The following is a 17,525-nucleotide window of genomic DNA, read 5'->3' as shown; positions in this document are numbered from 1 at the left end:
TGGTTGTGGTTGTATCTTCTTAAGTGATCTCGCTCAAGCGATGGCTAAATAAGGCGCTAGATTAGTCAGGTGCACGTGACCTGTGACACTAGATTAGTCAGGTACACGTGACCTGTGACAACACGCAATCGAACCGCGGAACCGGCACTGTGCATGGTGCACCGCGTGATCGACTTGAAGGGCCACTTTCTTATGTATGGAGCAACAACCACACGATTAAATTCTAATATTACTAGGCCAAAAGCATTCTTCTGATGTTTCTGGCTACGAATAGGACTTAAAAATCTAGCAGAATCATTGCAATAGGGTCAATTGTGTCGAGTAATCTAACCAATTATTAACCATAATTGGCCATACTCCTAACACCATTCCAGCTGATTGGCGCCGCGCTGGTGCATGTTATTCAATTTGTGGAGTTAGCATTAAAGAGTGATCTGAGCTTCGTTTCCAACTCGAGCAAGCCGCTGGCGTTCAAATCGTGAAGTCTGCGTGATGTCGATGATGGCACTGCACCGCACTCCACCCGGCTGCTCTTCATATCCTAATCCATGTTCTTTTGTCCTACCTAAACGATCCACCAGCCAAGCGAAGGTTGGGCGAAGTTTTCCATATCTGAGGATCATTAACGCTGTATGCTAGCTGGAACGGTGCCTAAACTTTAGGTGATGACCGATCAGGAAGGAATGCCTCCCTCGCTTCCCCGTATTTAAACTCGCTCTTCTTCTTCCTCCTTTTCTTCTTCCTTCACACACCTACACATTCATCTGTCTCTCTTCAAACACACGTACACATATACACACACAAGCTGAAAAAAATCATGGCTGGAAATAATGCTTCTAGCTTTGCAACAATGAATGCAACCGAGCTCGAGAATGAGCTTGATCAACATCTCACAATTTGGAGGCAGCGTGATCCACATGTCAACGGCAACTTCAGGCGCAACTGGGTCAATTCTCTCGTCCTTTTAAGTCGACCTCTATTGAACATCCACAGATACTCACGGCTTACTACAACGCTTGTAGCTAGGCAATTTCCCTTCGCGTCCTGAGCTTCAGACTCTCCCATGCATCCCATGTTGCGGCCGTATCAGCCAAGGTATCGACATGAGTGGTATCGCTATTGGCTCTCAGCAAGCCCGCTACATAATCAACGTTCCCCCTGATGCGCCTACACATCGAGAAGCACTACGCAGTATCAACTGCAATGGCAATACTCCGTGTCACCTCTGCCGTCATTACATGCTCCATCGACTCAGCGAATGTCGAGTTGCTCCGCAGAATACTGGGTCTTGGGAAATTGATGCTCTCAGCAAGGCTGTCCGATCCTACAAGTATCTCAATGAGTGGTAAGGCTAGTCACTTACCTACTAGTAACGTATGCAGACGCTAACAGTGCATGTCTTAGGCAAAAAAGGATGTCGCAACTTCGCGGCGACGAATATGTGCACAATCATCAGGACTTCCAGAAGTACCGAAACATGCTGCTGTTTTGGATGCAGATTGATAATCAATGGGGTTGGATGACTGACGAAACTGTCATTACTGATGGAGGCTGGTCTATTATGTAGACTCCAATGCTATCTGCTAGTCTGCTGAAGACAGACAGGCTGTATGGAATAGTCTTTCTTAGGCTTGGGATCACAATCAGAATCAAATCTATGTCCACTCATACTACAGCAGGTTGTGTTCATATCCTGCCCCCCAAAAAAATGTGAATCATGCAGTGCTGTACTCGCAGAGGGCGCTGCGCAGGTTGAAGAGAGGCAGTTCGTGATCTGATCCAACCATCCTTATACTCTGCCGTGCATATCTGCAGTCAGAATATGAATATCAGCTGCAACGGGCAAATGGTGAGAATGGCAGGCGTTGTGTGCATCCCGGAACAGTTTTTGGAATTGTAAGCGAACTACATAGTAGAATTCAGTTGGATCTGACTAGATCTACTCATATTCACGCCGTTATCCAGGAATGTTAAACAGAAACTTTCCAGTGTAATTGCATCGTTGAGAATCTGGATGTTTAAGTTAGGTGGCGATGGTGGTGGTGGTGCGGAGGTGGAGTTGCTTGTGAGCCACCTCGAATTGGGCCCGTAAAATGGGTATTAGAATTGCGCCAGAATCACACAATAAAATTCAGCTGGATCTGGCTAAATCTACTCAAATTCGTCCAATTATCCAGGAATATTAAACAGAAAATTTCCAGCGTAATTGCATCGTTGACGATTTGGATGGAGAGGTTCGGTGATGATGGTGGTGGCGGGGTCCTGGTGGAGTTGCTTGTGAGTGATTGAGTCACCTCGGATTGGGCCTATGAAATCGATAATAAAATTACTCGCGAACCACACGATAAAAATCATTTCAATATAGGTCTTTCAGACTGTAATTGCGCATATATTTAGGAATGAAAAGCTATAATCTTCCAGTACAGCTCCGTCACCGATAAAGTATGTGGACAACTCGGCAACACTGGAGGACTTGACCAAGGCATATGTCACGAACGCACCACAGTTGAGGGCCAAACTTCCGACCGGGACAATGAAATATATTTTTGAATGCATTAATATGGTAAACTACTCCTCTCCTAACTTACTATCAACTCGAAACCGACAAGTCGCTTATCTTTCTCGCCGTTGTAAGGCTCGTCTACCCAATCAGCTGCACCGAGCAACCATTGAGATGCTGCATTAATCTGCAGACTCCTTTCTCCAGCGACAGGATTGATGGGGCCAGCATAGAGCTGCTAGTTCTTTGAGCCGCAAGAGACTGTCTCGAAAAAGCGGCGCTGGGCATTGCATAATTTCAATTTGCCATCACCACCGCGTTCAATCCCGTTTGGATCCCAGATGAGCACCACTGTGCCGTGAGACACTTCTTTTGCTTTCTGTTTTGGTGGTGATTGCGGTGCTTTTGATGGCATGTAATGCTCCGATGCGCTGGCCGACGATTTGGCGTCTCGTGCTGGTTGGCGTCGCTCTGGCTGTTCAACGGGTGCCTGTGTCGGCAGAGGTGATGATGAAGAAGAAGATGATGATACAGGAGGTCATCGCGAATCTTTGATGGTGAATCGAGAGGGCTGTCGACAGGTAATGATAGCACTACACCAGGCCTCCCAATCACCTGTCTGTGAGTTGATTGATCCCGCCCCAATCCAAGACTTCATTTGACTCAGGTGTAATGTCAAGTTTATCGAACCTACTGCTACATCATCCGAATGAAAGATATCGCTCATGCTTCCCATTGAATCGAGTATCGCATTGGCTGGATTACTACCACCACCACCACCCACCCACCCTTATCTTCCTAGATTTCTAGTTCTTGATTTAATTCTTGCGTATATCATGGGTCGCAAATACGACTTCCTTCAGTGCGACATGGATCTTTTGGATGGGAGATCTGGTCTCACAGTATTTATCGAGGTCTGCCCGAAACGATCGGGTACAAGAGGTGAACTGGGCTAAGGTGGCATCGGCTGATATGGCAGCGGGTTTTGTCGCCTATATATTCAAATCAACAGGTTAGCTTGGTACTTTTATATTGGAGCTCTCATCTCTCTGAAGCGTACATACCACTAAGGCCGTAGAAGAGGACATTGCTAGACTTGAGCTGATTCGCATGGAGAAGAAGAGGACGAGGATTGGGGGAAAAGAAACAGCATTTATACCCATGAGACCGCACAGTGCTATCCTGTTGTGAAAACACCAAGAGACCATAATCAAGTTTCAGCAGACGCAGCCCTACCATCTTTTAGTCATCTTAAGCCTACTCAATATTCAAATCCATCTGCACATTTGGAGGTCTGGACTGCAAAGTTGGCCATCTCTCGTGGTCTTAAGAATGCATCTTTTCCTCTCCACCTCCAACCAGTGCGCACTACACAGCCCAAATAGCAGAGAGAAATCCTCGAAGCCTCTGATCCCTCACCTCTATTCAAGAATATGGAAAATGGCTTCCTCAGACATATCAGTAAGTCCAGCCTCCACTCTCTTCTGTTCTGTCAAACTAAAATTATAACAGGTCCCAAAACCCAGTCCGTTGCTCAAATTCGTGTCTGGCCAAACCAAATGAATCGTAGTCCTAAGTTTGTGTACATCCCATTTGTCTTAAGAAACCTCAAGGTATCATCATCACCTCTCCTGCTCAGGAAAACAAATCTCACAGAATCAGATTGGGCCTGGAGTCTATAGGCAAGGATATGTATAGATGCATTAGCTAGGAGCTAGCGGCGTAGTTATTCGAAACAATGCGTATCCGATATTCTTTTTGCGCAGTAGGTTTCGAGGCTGCTAGGAACAGCTGGGACGCCCTCTGGAAATTTCCACCTTCCGTATGTATCCCACTGAGGTTTACCGAAATCTTCCAGCTGTTTCCCTAAGGCTATCTCTACTTCTGTAATAAGCTGTTGAAAGTGCTTTGGCCCCTTGTTTTGCAGGCACTGGAGTCCGATCTGGTTCAGTCTCTTGCGTTTTGCCCCGACTCGAAATGTGAGTTTGTCGTTAGTGCCCCATCGCCCCAGATACCAAATACAGCCCCCTCTTCAGCTTTAGCTTGTCATCTATGCGCCACAGAACGCAGTAGCATTCTTGCGACTGCTCAGAAGTCTATAAACCATGCATGAGTCCTTTAGGTCAAAGAAATTTTGAATATGTGTTGTGATATTTACAAGTCTTGGTCTTTTATATCTATCCTTAGCTGCTTCATACCGAAGGATTGATTGATACATGTTGATACTTGTATACCTTTCATTCCTCATACACGCTGAACATTGAACATTCTTGATTTCAACCGCATATTCCAGGTTGACTCCCTCTTCGTCTTCGGTACCTTCATCCCCCGACAGCTCGCCAATCTCAACAACCTTTCCCCCAGTAAGTAGGGGAAATAGTCTTTCATTAACTCATCATGAAAATTGTTGCATTGACCAACAGGCTTATAGAGTTTCTGAGAATTTCAAACCCATATGCCCTGTTCCAGAAGTAATTTGACATTTAGATTGCAGACGCAAACAACTTCGTTGGTATCTTGAGGAGGTGAAGGATAGGTGTTTTGTGGTTCAACTTGACCAGAATCATATTGATTCGTCTCGGTTGATATGTTGTTTGGATATGTATTTATGTGGTCATACATTTTTATTGCATATAGAAGAAAAAAAACCGGACTGTTGGTATATTGATTTAACGAGAATTAAAGCTGTCATTATATTTACTCCTTTACGGACATCGAGTTGGGCGAAGAAAACATGAAACGAAACTGAAGTGTGATTAAAACAGAAACCAAGCCATACAAGGAGATCTCATCGGACCATGTCCGTTGGGTATTAGGCCTCCCGCTCTTTCTATGCACATCCTGATTGAAAAGTTTTTGTTTAGCGCGGGCCATCAGATACCTCAGCTCAGCTGCGCTTCGCCCTTGTAGTACCAAATAAAGTTGCTGATGAAGTTGCAAGGATATATGGGTGGAACGTAGAGTTCCCGATGGTCGGAGTAATTTATTCGTTTCAGATTTTGCTGACACAGAAAAACCTGGAAAAGAAGGGCCGCCAAAATGGACCCCAGAGGACGAGATGCAAGCGGCAAAAGGACGAGGATTTTTTCCTCTGAGTTACTTGAGTTAATAGGCAGTAGTTCAGTACATAGTGAGATGACAGAGTCAGCTTGACCGCACTGAAGGAGGCTTTGAGGACCAAGAGCTAGCGGATCGTCTGTGCAGCGAGTCAAATCATGCTCACCGGGAGAAGAACTCGCGAGGCATCGTTCTATCAAGCGCCTCCTGCTGCCTGCATCACGATGTAAGCGGCGCATGATGCATAACGAGCATGACATAGACAGCTACTGCTAGCGGGTCTCAGAGTGTGACAGGATGCTGGGATAACGTCATCATTTGCGCAAGCTGAATGGACACGATAGTCCTGGTATCCTTGTAATGGCCCATCATTTGGTGTCACAGTAGCTTGCTTATCTGTACCGGCATGATCAGGCGCTCCTTTAGACCAGAGACTTCATGATAAATCGCCGGAGGTGATGCGCCAGTAGCATGCGCAGGGTACTGCTTGGTGGCTATGACTGGTAGCGCGGTAGTTCGACATTCATGCGAGCTTGCCGTGATGGAGGTTGCATCGGCAGCCATTCTCTTCCTCCGCATAGATTACTATAGGTCGGATGTTCGCTGCGACAAATGGTTGATCCACCCGTCCACCATTTCGCCAATCAGGTGCTATGATTGAATGGCTGAGCTAAGGTTCAATTTATTGGAGCACCCGCAACACCCTGACAGATGTGAGCGGCGCATGGCGCATCATGAGCATGGTATGGACAGCTGGTGCCAGTGAGGCTCTGCAGCGTAACCTGATGATAGAACAACAGTGCCATGTGCGCAAGCCGAATGGAGACACGAGTCCTGGGATCACTTTGGTGTCTCAGCGTCTTTAGGCCATCGAATATGCCGTGGAATGGTATTTGCGGAAGTGGATGACTTGCTAGCATCCGCACGATACAATAACTTGAAGATGTAGTGCTCCGGCCCCGTGATTATAGGCTCGTATTCATAAGACTATGCTGCGACGGGGAAGACTAGGAACAGGACTCTCTGGTCCAGGCGATCGTCTCCTAGTGAGTGTGCCATAGGTGATATTGCAAGAAAGCAGCGTAATTTCATGCCTGCAGGATGTAGCGTGACAGCGGACTGGCAGACGAATGTCCCAAGGCTGCCTGGAAATGGTGTGCTGGCTCGATGTTTGACTGACTGCATAGTCAGTGTCATGATGGTGAAGATATGAAGACAGGTCGACGACTTACTGTGATTGTGTCTGAACCACCGACACTGCTTGTTGGGCTGGAACAGTACTGGCTTGGATAATGTTGCAGTGATTGTGCTTTTATCATCTGTTATACTGCATGTGAACGCATTGAATTACATCAAAGTCAAGCAGTTTTATTTGATGAAGAGAGAACTTGCCGCTGTTATTGAAGTATTTGTGCTTGGCACTCAAACAAAGCTCCTGATGCCTGGAGATGTACCGTCAAACATGCAGGGATAGCACTGTGCGTCATGGCTCCGTGGCTTGGCGTTGTCGTTGGATTTTGTCAACATCTCATTTTACGCTAGATAACTCCGCGACACATCCCGGCGGCAAGACATAAGCGCTCGATATCTCGACTCAAAACGACATGGCTGCTAGTTCAAAACTTCTAGATGCCCCGCAAAGACTGCCTATGCCATCCTTAGAGAATACAGGTATGTAAATGCACGTAGTCTACTACTTGGGTAGAACATATGCTGACACCACAAAGCGCATTGTAAGGACCGCGAACGTCTTACCCATTTCCGATCTTCCCGTGTCGCAAAGACGCCGGTGATTAAGAAAGAGTATAAGCGACAAGAGGTAGGCGTGAGACAGCGTCTACTGTTGTCAGAGATCTAACAATACACAGGAACAAGCCATAGTGGACAATTCGTTACAACGCATCTTACGCTCTCGAACTGGCAATCACAATCAAACAACTACGCCCTCTGCCCAGAGCGCAGCGACGCGAAAGAGATCTCGAACAATCGAAGCCAAGCAAGCCTCATACCCCAGACGATCTAAGCGGCGTCGAAAACTTGTCCAGCAGCCATTACCTGTCCAGCAATCCGAAGGCAGGAAGCGACGCCTGAATATCTCGGAATCCGGCGCAACTGGTGCTTCTCGCAAACGGGTACGGCACAATCCTAAAAAGGCTGTTGTTGACAGCTCAGCTGAACAGGAGGCCGACAACGTCGACGGCCAGCAAGATCCCATAACATACTGGACAAAGACAGGATACTGGCCCAAAAGATACTCCGAGCAGACCAACGGCATGAGCCACCTACTTGCTAGGCAGAAGTCTTCGGTCTCCCTTCGCCGGAAGAAATCTGAACTGGTCTCGGTTGATCCAGTTCCAACTACAGCGCCGACTTCTGTGGCGCCGAGCTCTACAACACCCAGCGACCAAAAGCCAAGAGATGTCAAAAGCGCACCTTACCAAGATGCGCGTTATAAATTTTTACTTTCGACTAAAGGTAGCTTCATGGAGAAATCAGAGCTGGATATCACTCAGAAGAGCAAGAAAACATATCTAAACTTACTTAATGCGGAACAGACGGTTCCAAAAGACTCTTTGTTCCGCGATGACCTATTCGAACGGACTTGTCAAAAGATACAAGACAGGAATGAGACCCGGGTCATCCGAGATATCTCTCTTTTAATTGTACCATCAGCGGAGACTCTAACAACATATGGGGCCGAACACCTCAAGATTTTGATTGAGAGCACCAATGAAGGCTGGAACAACTCCTTTGCCTTGACAGGCACGCGTCCGCAGCCTGATTACTCTGTGGGATTCAAGCGGGAAGCATTCACCAACGAGCAGCTCGACAAGCTTGCCCCATTCATTGGGGACTTCATCTCTGGCGATCAGTCGTACTTCATGGCCACGTACTACATGTACTTCCCGTTCCTTACTTGTGAGGTGAAGTGCGGTGCTGCAGCGCTCGACATCGCGGACCGACAGAATGCCCATAGCATGACACTTGCGGTGAGAGCTACCATCGAGCTCTTTAGACTCGTTGGTCGTGAGATGGAGCTTCATCGAGAGATTCTCGCTTTCTCAATCTCGCATGACCACAGGTCAGTGAGAATTTATGGACACTACGCAGTCATTGATGGGAAAGACACCAAGTACTACCGCCATCCTATCCATACTTTCGATTTCACAGCTCTGGACGGAAGGGAGAAATGGACGGCATACAAGTTCACCAAGAATGTCTACGATATATGGATGCCGAATCATTTCAAACGGCTATGTTCGGCTATAGATCAAATCCCGGCAGACCTGGATTTCAGCGTTTCACAACTTTCCCAGAGCTTCGGGCTTTCACAAGACTTGGAGCGCCATCATCTCTCAGGGTCGAGTCAGCCCGATTCGCAATCACAAGATCTCAGTCAGCAAAGTACTGAAGGCGCAAGAGACACCACCCTAAATACCTCATTTACCGGTCGAGGAGCTTCGAAGCGTCCCAGGAAACGGCTTGTTGCAGAGGAATAATGCATGTTAGAAAATGTTTTGTAATACCACGTATATATTAGTATTCAACTAACTTAATTCACTCTGTTCGCTACAAGCTTCAAGTGTTCTGAAAAGTCTATATAATGTTTTCATATAGCTGTTGATGTCGACCAGAGCGATGTCATTAATATCCTCGCTCAGCATAAAGGATACTTTTTATATAGATTGGCGAATTACTTCTTCAACATGTACCTCTTCTCGTTTTAGCTTCGACCAGGTTTGTTCAGCTTCTCTCCCTTAGTCATCGATCCGTTTCCTCTTTTTGCCTTAAATAGGGATCAGCAAAATCGATAACGATCGGACCTTGCGTTTACCTCGATCGCAAGGCATTTGAGCTTGTACACTCTCCAGATCTTCTTCAATATCATCATCGACGGATGTCGCGGCTTGCTGTTGCAGGTGAAGGGACATCAAACTCTCAGCGCCCTCAACATCGATCGCGGCGTTATGGTTCGCAGTACGTGGGTCAAGTTACACGGGTCAGCGGTGGCGGATAATACAACTTTGGCTGAGAGTACGAACCTCTCCTTCTCGGACGCTTCTTCGCGGCGAGGATTTTTCTGTAGGCATTCGAAATGCGAAAACTGCGTCAGTGATCGACTGATTCATGGAGGGGGCATAGAATTGTTCAGTACATTTAGCGGATCCTAAACGACTGTCTCTTTATGTCACAGCGCCCTGGTTGAATGAGTATTAACAATACGGTAGCTCAACAGTAGTGACTGTAGGCGGTGATGGACATCCCCGAGTTGGAGTTCAATGCGGGTCCTAATCAAGGACACGCGTGAGTGGTACAGAAAACGTGGTATTCTTTACGAACGAGGCTATCTGCTGTACGTGCCACCATGAACTGGCAAATCTAGCCTGAGCTTTTCGATTGCTTGGCACTTCGACTTAGATATCTATATTCTGAACCTAGCCAGTGTCGGCGATGGCACTTTGGCCACTCTATTTGCAAGACTTCTGTAACATTATATCATTCTCTTGGAAGATATAGATGTAGCCACTTAAAACCGGTTGATAGACAAGGACGCAGCTCATTCCAATACATCAACTAGCTTGACAGAAAAACAAGGGGAAGGAGTTACGCTCTCCGGACTTCTTAATGCTCTTAATGGTGTCGGGTCGCAAGAAGGTCGAGTATTTATTATAATAACTAACTATATCGAACAGCTAGATGACGCGCTTATTTAACTAGGAAGGATTTACCGGAAAGCAGAGTTTCAGGTGGCTGATATAGGTATTATCAAGCAACTTTTCCGCATCATATTTAAGGATGAAAAAGACGCCAAAAAGGTTGAGCGACTTGGCGACGACTTTGCTGACCTCGTCTCAGAACTGGAGTTAGCCCAAGGGAAGTTTCTCTCCCTTTTGTTGGAACACAGGAAATCCCCTGAGAGCGCTATTGCTGCCGTGGAAACATGGGTAGCTAGAGTTCGGGAGGAGAAGCGCAGCAAGTTGAAGAGAGAAGGTTCTTGGGTGCACGGCGAGAATATCTAAGCATTAGACATAGAAAGGCGTAAATCGACTCCTCATGTAATTTCCAGTTCGGGTGATGGCATCTTAAGGCAAATACTCCCTAAATCAAGGCTTTTAATGGCTGTGACTCGAAGATCGCTTCTTTTCTATACCATGACATTGATTCGTAAGGTTAGAGAGTGCATGCACAGTGGCGCACTATGCTCACTCAAGAACGCTGACAGCCAATATGTGCAACCTCATACAAGCTGTGCATGTCGCGACCATGACCACACCCATGCAAAGCGTGCAAACCTACCTTTCGAATTCATTGGACTCCAAGTACCCGGTAGCGCATTCGTCGCTCGTAGCTCTGTCGATAACTATAATTGAGTGGGTGCGGAGGCCTGAGCGTTCATCGGAGAGGATATAAAGGCAGCATTGGCTGCACATGCTGTGTTGATCCTTCAGCATCATTCTCATTACGGACTCAAATTTCTGGCCCCTGTCCCACAAATTCCTCCAACAATCATTTTTCTTGCCTTATCTCCATGGCTGCCAAGGATTCTCTATCTAAAGAACCTAAGACAGTAACCAGCACAGCCGTACACCAGGACGAAAATCACATTCCTCTTGATGTTATTCAAGATTACCGCGTTTGTCTGTTCCTCAAGCACAGTAGTGTCCTCTCTAATCAGGGTCTAGAATATTCTAGCTGCGTACCTCAAAGGGGATAAAGGCGTGCTCATCTCATTTGCACATTAAGGGGGATGGTACTGGAAAAGGCTCACCTACGAAATGTACGAGTGGTGGAAGAAAACTTGGAAATGAGCTTGGAAAGACTCATTTATTTGTTCATCATACTGTTCAGCAAGCTGAGATCAGTCTTGGGCCGAATCGCTGTACTTTATGGACGCGCACAAATATTAGACTCCATGAATTGTCTACTCCTTGCCGGAGAGAATAGGATTGGAAAATCTGCAACTCACTCAAGTGTCCAACTATTTTTTCGCATCCTCGGGCGGTGGTTCCTATGAGGCTTGATGGGTTTAAGTGCAGTACCAGCTTCGCATTTTCTGGAGTCCAGTTCTGGTACCCTTGAGACAGTCGAATCAGTCCCGTTTTCGGTCATTCAACTCCAGTGTAAGTTAGAAACCAACACGAACATAGACACCACTATCACACATCACCAGTTTATTATGTTGCAGCATCTGCGATGTATGTGTTGTCATGTTCATACCTGACCTATAGAATCTCCATGAATGTCCATAGCAGACCGTTCACATGGACATCTTTGGAGATTAGCCTTGAAGAGGGGACAACCAGATTTCCAGCCTATCGTCGAGAGGACATTTATTGGTCATATATCGAGGAGCGTATCCATGAGAATACTTTTTCTCGAGCTTGCACTCTTGCTCTTCACTTTCAGTACTGGTGTTCAAGACTCTTCGGTCGTAAGCCTGTACTACTCTGAAAATATGCTGTTTGTTAACATCATAAATCAGTTTCTTGCCTTCTCTTGCTCCGCTTCAAACCCAATTAGTAATACAGAGTTTCTTGCCATTGGAGCGACAGGACTTGCACCAACAGCTCTTCATTACGGTGTTAGCGGTACTTGCTTCTCATTTTTCATCGCTGGTGCTTATGCGACAGGTCAAGCTGAGAGGATGCTAGGAATCAGTAGACGTCGAATATGGCTCGTAGTCTCTTCTCTGGCTCAAGCAACCCTCATTTGGGCTGCCGGTGTCATCTACTACTCATGTGCCGTTGATCAAGGCAGTCCAGCTGGATATGTCATTCTATCCTTCTTATCTTTTCTTCTGCATCTCAGTTTGTCATAACTCAAGGATTCTCCAGACCCGAGCTCACATCGATGTCAACATCAACTTATATTGACCTTCTAGCAGACGCCAAGTTACATAAGACTTCTAACAGCCCTCGGAACTATCGCATTGCTTCTTTGTTCAGTTTATTGCTCGGGGGCTTTATTGGAGCATACATTACCGAAAGGGCTAATGTAGGGGTTGCCTTTTTCATCGCAGCTCTCGCTAAATTGGTATCTACAGCATGGTTTCTTGTCAAGAAACCAACAAAGGGCTTGGAGAGGAGTAGAAGATGGTATGGCAGTCGTAACTAGGTGATGAATTGATTTGGAGATAGAGGTCTGGCCAGCGCTCTGTGGCGCAGCGACTACTGATTATTCTCCTCCAGTGAGCCACCCCCCAACCCCCTTTACGGACGAAGGCCCGGTTCCGGTGCCCTGAAGGTCCCGCATTTTGGGTCCCCCGTGTTATAAAGGTGCTTGAATGCGTACTCTTCCCAGAAATCTGGACTAAATACCTGAAGCCATTACAATATGTACCTATTCGAGATGCTATATCTTCAAGGCCTCGTTGACGAAAAGTTACATAAAGAACTGTATTTGAGAAATCTTATCGCACACGTGGCATTAAGCAAACGACTCCATAAAATACAGATGGAGTATTATATAGAGAATTGTGTACCGGCTAGGAAGAAGAGCGAATCTTTCACAGATTTCCTCACTCATACTCATTCTGGGATGAACAGGCCTAGCTCGACAGCCTTAATGTCTGGGATTTATGAGCAGTATGGGGTAATAACGTTATATAACTATAAGAACAACAAGGAGATATGATTAAGTTAGCTAAGCAAAATCAATAATAGAACTCTTAGGCTAGATATGCTGTTCATGATTATATTATCCCTCTCCTCCATCGCCGTGTCGAGAGATTCAAAATCTTTTCCAACCGGACCAGGAGCTAATTTACAAGGGGCTGGCATACGAACCCTTCTTCGAGCACGCATTCCAGCAGGTCCCAAAACAGGTCCCCTTTCGACACATGGAAACCCAAACACGAAGCAACAAGTTACTGCTCTCAGACTCGTCAGCAGACCTGATTCTTGAAGCTGAACAAGATTTATATGACGTGATCCAGAGCCCGAGCAGGTTATAGATGATTTAGAGCTCGCTCTATATATTTTGGCATTCTTATAGCACTAACAAACTATCCTCAAAGGTTGCAGCTCTTTGCAGCTACATGATCGGACTTCAATCTTTCAAACCCGAGATTTCAAAAGTATGCCGAGCTGAGAGATATCTCCCAGAGGTTTGTTGAGGCACAAAGATTGGAGCTGCAGTACGTGAAGCCTAGAATCGTGTGTATTAGGAGGCCTACCACCTCGAATAGGGCTCTGTAGGGAAGGGAAGGGAAGGGACTAATTCTGGGAGCTGGGCTGCATACATCATGACGATTCGATTTGAGGTTTTGAAGTAATGCTTCTGGAAAAAGAGATCATGCTATAAGTCCAATGTAACGGTAGGCAATTCCTTGGTTATCTCTTCCCTAGCCGTTTCGACTTCATCCATAGACCAACAATTCAAAATTGCCTTTCCTTTTGAGAATTGAAAGTGCTGAAGCGAAGAAACTTCGTAAGCTAACTTCTAAGTAGGTTGAAAGTTTTGTAAGCTGTGTTAACTTTATGATTTAAGTCGCCGTCGAGTCTTTCAGGCCTGCACGAGGCTCCCCTAAGGGATCCTCAACACACCGCCACCTGATTGGAGCCGAACGCATATCTCCCTCTTGCTAGCCTACGAGCTCATCTCAGCCAACCACCACAACTCCAATACTCGACAAAATCAATAGTTACCCCTTCCCTCGCATTCCTTAATTATCACGCGCATTCTTGCCCTCTTTGTGTGGTTTCAATACCAAGTCGCGAGAATATCTAGACATCCATAACTTCACGGATGTGTTAGCCTCTGCGGATGGCTTGTCTTTTTCTACCTTTGGCGTCTTGTACGCGCTGTTTCTGGTCGGGATTGGTCGACCGGCTCAATCTTCGTTGACCATTGCTCGCGGTTGAGTCTTTCGGGCGACAGTGAGCAAAAGCGGCTGATTTTTGCTATCGGGGAGCATTGACTGGTGAGCAGCGCTCTTTAGTGGTAGGAGGCACTATTTGAACTCTCTTCTGCTTGCGTTTTTTTGGGCAAATAAAGTAAGTTACGCAAGCTCTTGATCCTTAAGCTCTCGAAGTAGACGGATAGGCGGCATGTGTCCTAATGGGGCCATGTACTGGAATATGTATTGATCTGCTCGTTCGTGTACATCATCTTGAGAACTTGGCGTGGGTGCTTTGAGCGGTGGTTCGATCCAAGCATCAATTTCCCTACACAGCGGCTCATTGTCATTAGTAGTACTGTCTGGGGTTGTGGCTGAGATTGGAGGAGACGAGAAACGCTGCAGAGACTCTGGACTCCGCTCTCTGCATACAAGTGAAATGCGTCCCGTGCTCCTGCACCATTCTCTGCCACTGTAGGACAGACGACGGCCACTGCCCATCTGAACGAGCTCGTCGCATTAGCTCGAAAGCTTCAAACAAACGACATTGCAATTGACAATGCCTCAAACTAGCTATAGGATACGAGAACCTTATCATAGTTCTCTTGGAACTCAGTGACAAAGTAGACAAGCAAGGATATGAGGTAATGAAAGCTTCTTCACCTACGCTTCAGCATTTGGACAATCGCTAGCATTGGCCTTTGCAGGCCAGCGAAACGTCGACAGAACTATCATGCTGGATCAAAGATTTTTTCGTAGCGCCGAAATCCAGAAAATTGAGAGTGAACGAAAGCGACAGCGAAGAAAAACTGCATCGCAAAGTTATTCAATGGTCATCCTCAGTCAGTAAAGCTGGTGACCACGACGTCATAAAGCTTCGAACTGCTGCAGGTGCGTCTGAGTTGGCACTTGTTTGTCTGGACGTTCAGCTCATCTATCTCGCTTTTTGTGCCTTTCAACACAGGAGCACATCCCTGAAGTCCAGCCTGCCTCGCCTGTCATCCCGTCGCGTCCCGGTGGTGGCGGTTCCTAAATGGTTCCTTACGGATCCTATGAGCAAATGGCACATCATGAGAAGAGAGATGCATTAATGACGAGAGGAGGCGCAGCAGAAAGCAAAGAAAGCAGTTTACCATCCCTGTGCTCGTTCAGGCCATGAGATACGGCTTCCAGGGTCCCTCGGCTCTTTTCTTGGAGGCTCATTGCTCCGGACAGCTCATTTCCGTTAGCAGCGTTTGCTTAAATGCATTACGCCGTTTGTAGGCTTGGAGAATCTCTGCTCGGTTCTACGTGGCGCAGACCCACCGACCGGCTCAACCTTGTGTCCTCCTACAAACAATTACGTGTAAACCATACAAATGCCTCTTCAAGTTTTGGACCATAGCCACATCATGGTCTGGAGGCGCATCCCTCCATGTATATATAAAGGAGAAAATTCTGGTATCTAGCAATTTACCAACTCACTAACCGCCCCTTTCATTCTGCTACCCACGGAAATTACCTAGAATTCAATTGAGTTCCTGTCAACTTTATCATGAAGTGGATTAAGCAAAAACTTATGACTCTGTTCAACTGGTCAAAAAACGAAGGGGGCAACACAGATGAGAAAGGGGAAAAGTTTGACGACTGGAAAATCATCGCACCCGATCAAAGCTCAGAACGAGTTGCGACCCACACCAAGGATGACATACCGCAGGAGACCTGCAAAGTCTCGATTCGCCGAGTCGATCACAACGCTCTCATGATCAAAGTGGTCCCACCGGTGGAGCCAGTTGCAAATGATACACGTTGGCCTATTGAGCTCATGTTGTTGATTGACGTTTGAGTAAGTACGGATGCTCCAGCGCCCACCCCCCCGAGCGAAGGTGAGGGACACGAACAGAATGGATTCACGGTACTCGATTTGACGAAACATGTGGCATGTACACTAGTTGGAAGCCTTAACGAGCATGATACGCTCTGCGTCGTAACATTTTCATCAACCTGCAGGGTAACAAATCTCTTCGCCTATTTCGCCTATGGTCGCAAGTCTGTTAATCTTTTTTGGACAGGTCCTCTATGTGTGCTTGTGTGTACGTGCACCAGCGGCACTATGGACACCATGGGTACATCTGGCGCATCGGGCAGCCATACCAGATCATACATAGATTCTTTCTTAACCAGTGTACGTAACAGGTTCACAATGGGCCCACTGTGCAATCTGCCACTGCGCCGCCTTTTCAGAGATGAGTTTAGAGAGGAGATATTCATTATTTCGCAAATGCGGACACAATGCGGTGAGTCACCACTCCTTACAGAATATATGTGAGAGTACAACAGTTCAGATGACTGTGAAATGGATGGCAAACATTCTCCTAAAAATAGAGACTTTCAAAGATTTTGGTGACGCGTCGTTGAGCCGACTGAGGACTGCATAAGCTATGCAAAGCCAGCGGCCTCTTTTAAAGAGATAGTATGCGTACACTGAATAGTTAATTTTGCCCGTATAACCACTAGTCTATTTGCATAGGAGGATCATGCATCTGCCGTGTAAAAGTATCCTTAAGTTAAATATGGTGTACTTCAGAATCTACCACACCAATTCCTTCAGCAGCTCCTAAATTTTGCAACCAATTACCAGCTTGACCCATTTATTAAAAATTTTCCCTTGTAGAGAAAACTTTATTTATAAGCTTAGCTCCTTTACCTATGTGCCAGCAATGCTTTCCCTTTTATCCACAGTCAGGACCGATTGAATAATTATATATAGATATATTTAGATACTGGCAATGATGTTAATCTTCACGCATAGACTTGATATATGCCACATTTGAAGTAGAGTTAAAAGAGTTTTGAATCTTTAACTTTATTTATATCTTAAGTTTAGAGAGACTATATTGGTAGACTCAAGTACCAATTCGAGTCAACAGCCATGCTTTCGAGATAAACTTCTCATCAGATTGGCTTTTGTCAAGCCCAAAAAGCGAAGGTTTACCGGGATTTGGACCCAGATAACTTATATACACTGACAGCTTTGTCAAAATTGTAAATGTAGGAGTGTGTTGCACTGAGGGGCTAGCCTAAGCTAGGCAGTGCTGGAGATTGCTGGTGTGCAGCGCTCAGGGAAGCAAAAGGAAGTGAAAATGTAAT

At 46.2% G+C, this 17,525-nt stretch overlaps 4 protein-coding genes across 5 annotated transcripts; 2 read left to right on the top strand and 2 right to left on the bottom strand.

Moving 5' to 3' along the window:
- Positions 1–342: 342 nt before the first annotated feature.
- PV09_09714 lies at positions 343–1,758 on the top strand. 2 transcript variants are annotated; one of them, XM_016363827.1, is made up of 3 exons: positions 343–946; positions 994–1,345; positions 1,405–1,758. In XM_016363827.1, the coding sequence occupies exons 2-3, from the start codon at positions 1,104–1,106 to the stop codon at positions 1,565–1,567; spliced, it is 405 nt and encodes a 134-aa protein (XP_016208349.1). In that variant the 5' UTR covers positions 343–946; positions 994–1,103; the 3' UTR covers positions 1,568–1,758. The 2 variants fall into 2 exon arrangements, with proteins under 2 accessions (XP_016208349.1, XP_016208348.1); XM_016363826.1 differs by having other exon boundaries at positions 343–1,345.
- A 2,965-nt stretch (positions 1,759–4,723) lies between these two features.
- Positions 4,724–7,012, bottom strand: PV09_09713 (uncharacterized protein). Its single transcript, XM_016363825.1, has 2 exons — positions 6,790–7,012; positions 4,724–6,732 (listed from the first exon to the last, which is right to left on the bottom strand). Exon 2 carries the CDS (start codon positions 5,815–5,817, stop codon positions 5,383–5,385), a length of 435 nt encoding a protein of 144 aa, XP_016208347.1. The 5' UTR covers positions 5,818–6,732; positions 6,790–7,012; the 3' UTR covers positions 4,724–5,382.
- Positions 7,013–7,097: 85 nt separating this feature from the next.
- PV09_09712 (uncharacterized protein) lies at positions 7,098–9,326 on the top strand. The gene is made up of 3 exons (XM_016363824.1): positions 7,098–7,228; positions 7,285–7,376; positions 7,426–9,326. The coding sequence occupies exons 1-3, from the start codon at positions 7,162–7,164 to the stop codon at positions 9,055–9,057; spliced, it is 1,791 nt and encodes a 596-aa protein (XP_016208346.1). The 5' UTR covers positions 7,098–7,161; the 3' UTR covers positions 9,058–9,326.
- Positions 9,327–13,769: 4,443 nt separating this feature from the next.
- Positions 13,770–15,718, bottom strand: PV09_09711 (uncharacterized protein). The gene has a single exon (XM_016363823.1). The coding sequence runs from the start codon at positions 14,895–14,897 to the stop codon at positions 14,559–14,561; it is 339 nt and encodes a 112-aa protein (XP_016208345.1). The 5' UTR covers positions 14,898–15,718; the 3' UTR covers positions 13,770–14,558.
- Between the last annotated feature and the right edge of the window lie 1,807 nt (positions 15,719–17,525).

This window comes from Verruconis gallopava (genome assembly GCF_000836295.1).
Source record: "Verruconis gallopava strain CBS 43764 unplaced genomic scaffold supercont1.142, whole genome shotgun sequence".
Lineage (NCBI taxonomy): Eukaryota > Fungi > Ascomycota > Dothideomycetes > Venturiales > Sympoventuriaceae > Verruconis > Verruconis gallopava.
The sequence above is the reverse complement of the archived record's forward strand: the minus strand, read 5'-3'. Positions and strand labels throughout refer to the sequence as shown.

Bases quoted from the DNA above. Each gene is read 5' to 3' on its own strand.
- PV09_09714 (XM_016363827.1), top strand. From the start codon at position 1,104: ATGAGTGGTATCGCTATTGGCTCTCAGCAAGCCCGCTACATAATCAAC. The intron at 1,346-1,404 runs GTAAGGCTAGTC...TGCATGTCTTAG, and splicing joins TACAAGTATCTCAATGAGTG to GCAAAAAAGGATGTCGCAAC.
- PV09_09713 (XM_016363825.1), bottom strand. From the start codon at position 5,817: ATGTCATGCTCGTTATGCATCATGCGCCGCTTACATCGTGATGCAGGC.
- PV09_09712 (XM_016363824.1), top strand. From the start codon at position 7,162: ATGGCTGCTAGTTCAAAACTTCTAGATGCCCCGCAAAGACTGCCTATG. The intron at 7,229-7,284 runs GTATGTAAATGC...GACACCACAAAG, and splicing joins GCCATCCTTAGAGAATACAG to CGCATTGTAAGGACCGCGAA. The intron at 7,377-7,425 runs GTAGGCGTGAGA...AACAATACACAG, and splicing joins AAGAGTATAAGCGACAAGAG to GAACAAGCCATAGTGGACAA.
- PV09_09711 (XM_016363823.1), bottom strand. From the start codon at position 14,897: ATGGGCAGTGGCCGTCGTCTGTCCTACAGTGGCAGAGAATGGTGCAGG.